Consider the following 9,878-nt stretch of genomic DNA (forward strand, 5'->3'; position numbering starts at 1 on the left):
TATGTCAATCAAAGCATACAATTACAGGCAATAAACTCAATATGCTTCTCTGGGATGATGCGGGAGGTTTACCCAAACCCTATCCTTTGTAAGTTCTCAGATCTGGGTTACTCAGACAAACCTCTTGTATTGCTTCATTCTGTATATCTTTATATTTTGGTTAAATTTTTATATGACGTTCTTTGAGGACTTTGTGGGATTCTTTCTTATCTTTTTATAGATCTGGGTAACTCAAAAAAAAAACATCTTGAATTTCTCTCGTATATTTTTATATTTTGTTTGAATTTTTATACAATGTTCTTTGAGACTGGAATTCTTTCATGCCTTCTGGCATGACCCTTTCTTGAAATTTTAATGATTAAATTTTACTGCTCTTGTGCTCTGTTTTAAGTCCTATTTTGTAATCTTCCTTGCTTGGTTTGTGTGAGGCAGATTGGTAAAGGGAAAATACTTATCGAGGGTAAAGATATTGCTTTGCTGGGGTATGGTTCCATGGTACAAAATTGTCTTAGAGCTCATTCCCTTCTTTCCAAGCTTGGTGTCGATGTTACTGTTGCTGATGCAAGATTTTGCAAGCCACTTGATATAAACCTTGTGAGGATGTTATGCAAGAATCACGCCTTCTTGATTACAGTAGAGGAAGGTTCAATTGGAGGATTTGGAGCACATGTTGCTCAATTCATTTCACTTGATGGGCAACTTGATGCTGGAATCAAGGTAATATCTTTATCTGGCACTTGGTTTTCTTCTTTTTTTCTTCACCAGTGTTGGATACTTGGAAAGAGTTTCCTCGATCCTGAAAATTGACCAGGCTTTGATAGAGCATCCATGCTTGTACGAATAAATGCAAATTCTTCATATAAACGTAAACAATATCAAAATAATTAAAAACCACATATATGAGGGTAGAAGTATCTCGTATCTCCTTTTGGTTGCAAGTATTATTACAACAAAGTTGTGTGCACTTAGTCGGAAGAACTTATTGACCCTTGAGCTACATAGGAATGAAAAATGGAAATCATACATAAATTTTTATTTTTTTTATTGGAGGTAATCCACCACATTTTTTATGGAGTAATATGATTCCACAAAGTCCAAAAATACCTTTGAGGAGCAAAAATTGTCTTGAAAGAATGAACTTGGGTCGAAAGTACTGGTCTATTAGGACAGACATTAGAATGAGTCTGATTTGTAAAGTGATTTGATTTTATAATAAATGTCTATTCATCTTTCTTCACTTATTTTCGAGGATTGCAACCGATAATGATACAATGTAAAAAAAATAAAATAAATTTGGTAGGTTTCATTTTGCATTATCCTTTTTATTGATGATTCATTTACTTAGTTGAAGCCAAAATTTTAATCCCTTCGTGAATCTTTACTTACCCACAAAATTGATTTGTAGTGGCGCCCAATCACTTTGCCCGACAACTACATTGAGGGTGCAGTACCGAAGGATCAACTTGCTCTTGCAGGGTTGAGTGGGAATCATATTGCTGCTACAGCATTGAGTTTGCTTGGGCGCACTCGTGATGCTCTTCTCATAATGTGCTAGAATTCAATTCCCTGAATGGAATGCCGGAAAGAGTGAAACTCTCGTGAATCTTTACTTACCCACAAAATTGATTTGTAGTGGCGCCCAATCACTTTGCCCGACAACTACATTGAGGGTGCAGTACCTAAGGATCAACTTGCTCTTGCAGGGTTGAGTGGGAATCATATTGCTGCTACAGCATTGAGTTTGCTTGGGCGCACTCGTGATGCTCTTCTCATAATGTGCTAGAATTCAATTCCCTGAATGGAATGCCGGAAAGAGTGAAACCAGATTGTAGAAGATAGCATGGGCTATACATCATTCTTCATTGCGAAAAGATAGAACAGACTTGTAATTTTCAAGTACTCTCAGCTTCTCAGATAGTTTCCTCAAGGTCTAAGCTTCTTAAAATGTGTCATCAAGGTCGTAGCCAAGTTGATGATAGAGAGTTAACATGGTGGTGAGATTTTCTGGACTCTTGTTGAAAGTATATGCTTCTTTTCTCGTGGAACATTCAATCAGGTTGGAACTAGTATTAATCAACTTGGAGTTTGCAATTTTTACAGAACTTTTGACAGTATGAAAATGGTGGCTCAGTGAGCCATATCCTTAAATTTGTCTATTCAATGTAATTCATTGACTTAATATAAACATTTTAAGTTGTCATATTTGACTAGCTATTTTAAGTCCACTGTACTATGATATTTCATTTCGAAATACGTGTCGTGGTTGGCTGCAAGTCCTTGGGAAGGTGAATTGGCTCGTTCTGTAAAATTTGTATTTTCTTTTTTTGAGGGGTTGAGTGACTTGGATCTCACCCTCCCACCCTCCTACTACGCGAGAAAAACTTTGATATCAAATGGAAAGCCACCACCTCATTAGTGGTTCACCCTCATCCAATGAAGCGAGGTCACCTCTGGAGTCCTAAGTTTTTTTTTTCCTCTTTCCACCTTAAGTCCTAAGGTAGCTTCACCTCATTGGGTGAGGATGGGTCATTCGATGAGATGGTGACTCTCCATTCAATGGTCGAACCATGTAGGACGGTGCGATCGCTCCATCAAAGTTTTCTCAAAGGCGATACTTGCTCGTGTTCATTTATTTACATTCACAAAAAAGAAAGTTGAAAACAACGAGCATATTTGAAAGCATATTGTAATTACAGTAGGAAAGACATCACTTTGAAGTCCCAAATTGACACAATTCCGTCCAGCCGATGGTACGAAAAATGCCTTACTAAACATTATTTCAGTTTAAGCAAAGAGGCACCTTCCGGAGCATTCCTTGCAAACTGAGTTTATAGACCAGAAACAACACAAGAAGACATGGTTACGTTCGTTGGCTACGTCGAATATTTGCTATCCACAGTAGAAAGCATGTCTCGAGCCCATCAACAAAACAACCTTTTGAGATATGATACGCAATGATGCTATTTATTTATGGGAGATGCTATATGTACCAAATCATTTATCAAATGAATAATCAAATTGACAAGTGTCGTGTCCTTATTGGAATAGACAGACGCCCCTCTAATAGGGGGGCGCCACTTGTCAATTCGGTCAAAAATTATATAAGATATTTGATACATGTAGATTAATTCTTTATTTATATTGTGTTAAAAAATTATAAATAATTGTTTATTTAAGAAATTTTATTTCTTTTACTTCCGTATGTAGTCTAAAAAAATAAAATAAAAAAAAATCTATATTTGCTTTACTGTCTATTACATTGATAAGTTTTAATTTGCATAAAAGAATTGCATTTAAAGTCATTGAATTTCTGAACAACGCACAAAATATTTTTAATGTTTTAATGTTCGTCCTACGAGAATTTTGTTAAGAAAATAAGGTCCATAGTTTTTCTATTGATAGCACTAATGTTAACACAAATGTTTATAGAAAAATTAATTAACCAACTCAATCCGGATTTTGAATCAAAACTCTTTCATATGTGTCGTGTTTTTCATATTTTGATGCAAAACTGTGTCACAATAACAGGTGAAACTATATCCATCTCATGCTACAATCACATCTTATATTTGTTACAACAATTATTAATTTTACGACGCTAGGCATTTATACGGTTTTGATTATGATTTAGTCCTTGTTTGTCTTCCATTAAATGAAAACTCATTTTTTCTCACTCGTTTTCAACAATACATTTGCACAATAAACTATTTTACACATAAACTCAAAATTTTTCCTGCTTTTTAATCACACATTTTCCAAAAAATCACTATTCTGTAACTCATTCTCCAAATGTTTTGTGACCAACATGTGCACAAGCATCTACTATCCAACTGATCATGTTGTCCTTACTCATTTTTTAATATATCAAAAAGATTTAGCCCCTGTTTGGTTGCCATTATTTCCTCGTTAAAATGAAAAATATAACTGTTATTTATCACATCAAGCCACCAAATTTGAATTTCTATCTCTTGTATGGGGTTCGTAATGACTATAGTTTTCATTCTCATTCTTCCAAAAATGAGAAACAAACGGGGGCTTGGTAAGAGATTGTTCATTTTTTATGAAATTATTGCTACGATATAGATGAAATTTCAAAAAGAAGAGTGTTGCATGTACAGCAAGTTGTACATCAACTTATATAGCCCTTATATGCTGTACAACTATCTTTTTCCTTTCAAAAATATTAGGACTTGCCCATATTATTTCCTCTATCTACAACTATGGATCACCGTAGTAACATTCACGCTTATATTATTATCGAAATAATATCTTCATATTTAACATTTGATATCACATTATACATAGCTCATGAGCTAGATCTGCTTGCCCCACCAAGAGACGAGCTCATGGGTAGCTTGAGCTATGTTGCCTTGCTCAACGATTTTAACATGCCTAAATCTACCTCTATATTTACTCGCCTTTTGTAACATTGTACAAGACCTTAAAATATTAGCCAGACTTCAAAATCTTCTATAGTGCAAATGTCGTTGTAATGCCATCAAGACCTTGTTTATTCTTGTAATTGCTTATCGGCACCCCACGGCCTTATTTGGACTTCTGTTAAAGGTTATACGTTCGTGCATCATGCTCAACTTTCATATACTATATATCTAGAGTCTTGAAAGCACATTTGCCAACTTTTTGGTGTCGGAGGCACGACGAGTTACATACATACAAATATATTTTTGGAGGGTGGCTCTTCTTGTTTTCCCCAGGTACTGGAGCTGTTTTGTTATTGAAAAAAGTTTACGAACCTATACTTACAAGAAAGTCACGTGCACGCTAACATTGTTTGTAAGAATGAATCTATTATTATTAATTTTTTAGAGCATGTTTTGGGTTTTTCTAAACTTAAGCGTACACGATATTTAACCCTATCATGTTTGACTAAAAATCAGTTTTTTAAAAAAATAAAATAAAATAAAATTGATAAAATATGTGGATCCTATGAAATATGTGATTAAAAATAAATTTAAAAAAAATTATATTTTGAAAAATGGGAGCCAAACATGAAATTAATATTTTAGGCTGCTTTTAGCTAAATTTCCAAATCATAAGATCTACCACGTGAGGTGTTTTATGGTGCATGTCACATGCAAAATATCACCATGTCTGGAAGTGCCATTTTTGTAAATTTTAATAGTCGCAAATTTAATGGAGTTGAAAAAAATAAAAAGAAAAGAAAAGAAAGATAGAAATGAATTCGTGTTTTTTCCTCAACTTTATTAGAAATCATTCTTAGCGCTTGTTTGTTTGGGATTTTAAGCTAATTAAAATCAATTTTTTAACCGTTATTTCACTATTACAGTCGTCATTTTTGAATTCTTATCCCACAAGTAGGACCCACTTAATCTCTAACGGTCAAAAAATTAATTATTAAAATTCCTACCAAACAAGTTCTTAGTTTGTTCTTATAGTAGTGTTGTATATAAATTTTCTCCATCCAAAAAAGAAGCACCATGCATAATAGTTGTTTCGTTAAGATGTAACGTTCACCGATAATAAATTTGTTCGTTTTACTGTTTAATCGTACCTAATATATAGATACAAAAAAAGTCTTGTAAATAATGTAATCAACCAATCGATCCAAATAATTGTTCTTCGATCTTTATGCTTAATTAGGGGAGTAATTAGGCATTAACTAATTGTGCCAAACGGCAAAAAATATTGAAGCTCTTTGTCCAAGTTTTGTGCACTCAAATTGAGTGACATATGATGTTGATTTTGTGTTCTTGCTCTTGCTCTTGCATTTACTCTCAAAACTAACAAATTGGCACTTAAGAAATTCGTTTTGTATTTTATTTTATAGAGAGTAATTATCCCGTTTCTCTTTCTTTCATAAAATACCTCGTAATTGCGAAAGAATAAGTTATTTTTCGATTTTGTAATAGATTTTTCTCTCTTTTAATAACACGTTTTTAGCATGAAATCTAATTCTTTAAAGTCTCGTGAAGGTAATAATTTTTTATAAGCATAATTATGCCAAGTTGATGATAGAGAGTTAACATGGTGGTGAGATTTTCTGGACTCTTGTTGAAAGTATATGCTTCTTTTCTCGTGGAACAGTCAATCAGGTTGGAACTAGAATTAATCAACTTGGAGTTTGCAATTTTTACAGAACTTTTGACAGTATGAAAATGGTGGCTCAGTGAGCCATATCCTTAAATTTGTCTATTCAATGTAATTCATTGACTTAATATAAACATTTTAAGTTGTCATCTTTGACTAGCTATTTTAAGTCCACTGTACTATGATATTTCATTTCGAATTACGTGTCGTGGTTGACTGCAAGTCCTTGGGAAGGTAAATTGGCTTGTTCTGTAAAATTTGTATTTTCCTTTTTTGAGGGGTTGAGTGACTTGGATCTCACCCTCCTAATACGCGAGAAAAACTTTGGTATCGAATGGGAAGTCACCACCTCATCAGTGGTGGTTCACCCTCATCCAATGAAGTGAGATCACCTCCGGAGTGCTAAGTTTTTCTTTCCTCTTTCCACTTTAAGTCCTGAGGTAGCTTCATCTCATTGGGTGAGGATGGGTCATTCGATGAGATGGTGACTCTCTATTCGATGGTCGAACCATGTAGGACGGTGCGATCGTTCCATCAAAGGTTTTCTCAAAGGCGATACTTGCTTGTGTTCATTTATTTACATTCTCTTAATGCTCTAATAATCTTTTTAACAGTATAATTTTACAATTATTAACAAGTTGTTCATTTGTTTCTAATTGTTCCTTCAATTCATACTTTCCTTGTACCAGTATTTTTTCATTATTATATTTTTGTTCATTTTTTGAAAAATATTTCTCCAGATCCAACTTTCTATTAGTTATGTTTATTTTTATATTTTCCACAAAAAAAAAATTAATAAGAATAATAAAATAAAAATAAAAATTACTAATTACGTTAAATTCTTGAACCTGGATGGCGATGTTATTTCAAATATTCCCATCTATGACTTTTTCAAGCATACGATCCTCCAACTATAGAAAAATGCCAGTACCATCGAATGGACAACAATTGCGCTTGAGGATGAGTTAGCGGAAGCAATCTCTGGCAAGAGATGAAAGAATAAAAGACCTCATAAGTGAACTTTTGAATGTTAGAAACACTTCACGAAAAAGAAAGTTGAAAATGACGAGCATATTTGAAAGCATATTGTAATTACAGTATAAAAGACTTCACTTTGAAATTCCAAATTGACACAACTTTTAATGTTAAAAACAAGAATATTTTTAATGTTCTAATGTTCGTCCTACGAGAATTTTGTAACGAAAATAAGGTCCATAGTTTTTCTTTTGATAGAACTAATGTTAACATAAATGTTTATAGAAAAATTAACCAACCAACTCAATCCGAATTTTAAAGCAAAACTCTTTCATATTTTGATGCAAAACTGGTGAAACTATATCCTTCTCATGCTACAATCACGTCTTATATATGATACAACAATTATTAATTTTAAAACGCTAAGCATTCATATGGTTTTGATTATGATTTAGTCCTTGTGTTGTCTTCCATTTAATTAAATTTTATTTTTTTTTCTCAAAATCATTTTCAACAATATATTCACACAGTAAATTATTTTGTACATAATTTTTTTTTTAATCATACATTCTCCAAAAAATCACTATTTTATAACTCATCTTTCCCAACGAACTCTCTTTTATGGAAGACAAACAACGGCTGAATTTGAACGACTGCTTAATGGCTTTTGAGATAATGACGTTTTTCAAGGTTTTGTGACCAACATGTGCACAAGCATATACTATCCAACCGCTCATGATGTCCTTACTCATTTTTTTATTATATCAAAAAAATTTAGTAAGAGATTGTTCATTTTTTTTTATGAAATTATTGCTATCATAGGGATGAAATTTCAATAAGAGGAGTGTTACATGTACAGCAAGTTGTACATCAACTTATACAGTCCTTATATGCTGTATAACTATATTTTTTCCTTCAAAAATATTAGGACTTGCCCATATTATTTCCTCTAGCTACAACTATGGATCATCGTATTGACATTCAGGCTTATATTATTATCGAAATAATTTCTTCATATTTAACATTTGATATCCCATTATACATAGCTCATGAGTTGGCTCGGCTCGCTCCACCAAGAGACGAGCTCGTGGGGTAGCTCGAGCATTTTAACATGCCTAGATCCACCTCTATATTTACTCGCCTTTTGTAACATTGTACAAGACCTTAAAATATTAGCGAGACTTCAAAATCTTCTATAGTGCAAATGTCGTTGTAATGCCATCTAGACCTTGTTTACTCTTGTAATTGCTTATCGACACCCCACGGCCCTAGTTGGACTTTTGTTAAAGGTTATACGTTCGTGCATCATGCCCAACTTTCATATACTATATATCTAGAATCTTGAGAGCATATTTACCAACTTTTTGGTGTTGGGGGCACGACGAGTTACATCCATACGAATATATTTTTGGAGGGTGGCTCTTCTTGTTTTCCCCTGGTACTGGGAGCTGTTTTGTTACTGAAAAAAGTTTACGACCCTAAAATTACAAGAAAGTCTATTACTATTACTATGTCTCATATGTGGTGAAGCTACATCAATCCATATGGAGAATGTTCCATTGTATTAATTAAAAGTAACTTAAAATTTACTTTTTAAAAGTACGTCCCTTGACACGAAAGTCACGTGCACGCTAACATTGTTTGTAAGAATGAATCTATTATTATTAACTTTTTAGAGCATGTTTTGGTTTACCGTTTTTTCTAAACTTAAGCGTACACGATATTTAACCCCTACCATGTTTGGCTAAAAATCTCTTCTTCTTCTTCTTCTTTTTTTTTTTTTTAAAATGATAAAATATGTAGATCCTATGAAATATGTGATTGAAAATAAATAAATAAAAAAATGAAAATTTAAAAAATGGAGCCAAACTTGAAATTAATATATTAGGCTGCTTTTAGCTAAATTTCCAAATCATAAGATCTACCACGTGAGGTGTTTTATGGTGCATGTCACATGCAAAATATCACCATGTCTGGAAGTGCCATATTTGTAAATTTTAATAGTCGCAAATTTAATGGAGTTGAAAAGGAAAAAAAAGAAGAAGATAGAAATTAATTCGTGTTTTTGTCCTCAATTTTATTAGAAATAATTCTTAGTTTGTTCTTATAGTAGTGTTGTATATAAATTTCCTCCATCCAAAAAAGAAACACCATGCATAATAGTTGTTTTGTTAAGATGTAACGTTCACTGATAACAAATTTATTCATTTTACTGTTTAATCGTACCTAATATATAGATACAAAAGAAGTCTTGTAAATAATGTAATCAACCAATCGATCCAAATAATTGTTCTTCGATCTTTATGCTTAATTAGGGGAGTAATTAGGCATTAACTAATTGTGCCAAATGGAAAAAAACATTGAAGCTCTTTGTCCAAGTTTTGTGCACTCAAATTGAGTGACATATGATGATGTTGATTTTTGTTCTTGTTCTTGCTCTTGCTCTTGCTCTTGCGTTTACTCTCAAAACTAACAAATTGGCACTTAAGAAATTCGTTTTGTATTTTATTTTATAGAGAGTAATTATCCCCTTTCTCTTTCTTTCATAAAATACCTCGTAATTGCAAAAGAATAAGTAATTTTTCGATTTTGTAATAGATTTTTCAATGAAGTTAATTGAAATGTCATGAAAAATATTTATATAGTTAATTTCAAATTAATAAAGAGAGAAATTTAAATTTGATGTTATATGAGATGACGTAAGATTCTTTTGACACGACTTCGAAAATTCTAAAATTGATTCTGAAATTAAGAAGCTATTTCCAAATATATTTAAATAATTTACCTAATAATTAGAATAAAACCTCAATTCTCTTTATTTATTAGATTTGAAA

General features: G+C 32.5%; 1 protein-coding gene across 2 annotated transcripts; it reads left to right on the forward strand.

Moving 5' to 3' along the window:
* Nucleotides 1–2,210, forward strand: LOC111371802 (probable 1-deoxy-D-xylulose-5-phosphate synthase, chloroplastic). Of its 2 annotated transcripts, none has more exons than XM_022993968.1 (3): nt 1–88; nt 433–717; nt 1,634–2,210. In XM_022993968.1, the coding sequence occupies exons 2-3, from the start codon at nt 493–495 to the stop codon at nt 1,781–1,783; spliced, it is 375 nt and encodes a 124-aa protein (XP_022849736.1). In that variant the 5' UTR covers nt 1–88; nt 433–492; the 3' UTR covers nt 1,784–2,210. The 2 variants fall into 2 exon arrangements, with proteins under 2 accessions (XP_022849736.1, XP_022849735.1); XM_022993967.1 differs by lacking the exon at nt 1,634–2,210 and adding an exon at nt 1,406–1,595.
* Nucleotides 2,211–9,878: the final 7,668 nt, after the last annotated feature.

Source organism: Olea europaea, chromosome 22 (genome assembly GCF_002742605.1).
Source record: "Olea europaea var. sylvestris chromosome 22, O_europaea_v1, whole genome shotgun sequence".
NCBI lineage: Eukaryota > Viridiplantae > Streptophyta > Magnoliopsida > Lamiales > Oleaceae > Olea > Olea europaea.

Bases quoted from the DNA above. Each gene is read 5' to 3' on its own strand.
- LOC111371802 (XM_022993968.1), top strand. From the start codon at position 493: ATGGTACAAAATTGTCTTAGAGCTCATTCCCTTCTTTCCAAGCTTGGT. The intron at 718-1,633 runs GTAATATCTTTA...ATTGATTTGTAG, and splicing joins AACTTGATGCTGGAATCAAG to TGGCGCCCAATCACTTTGCC.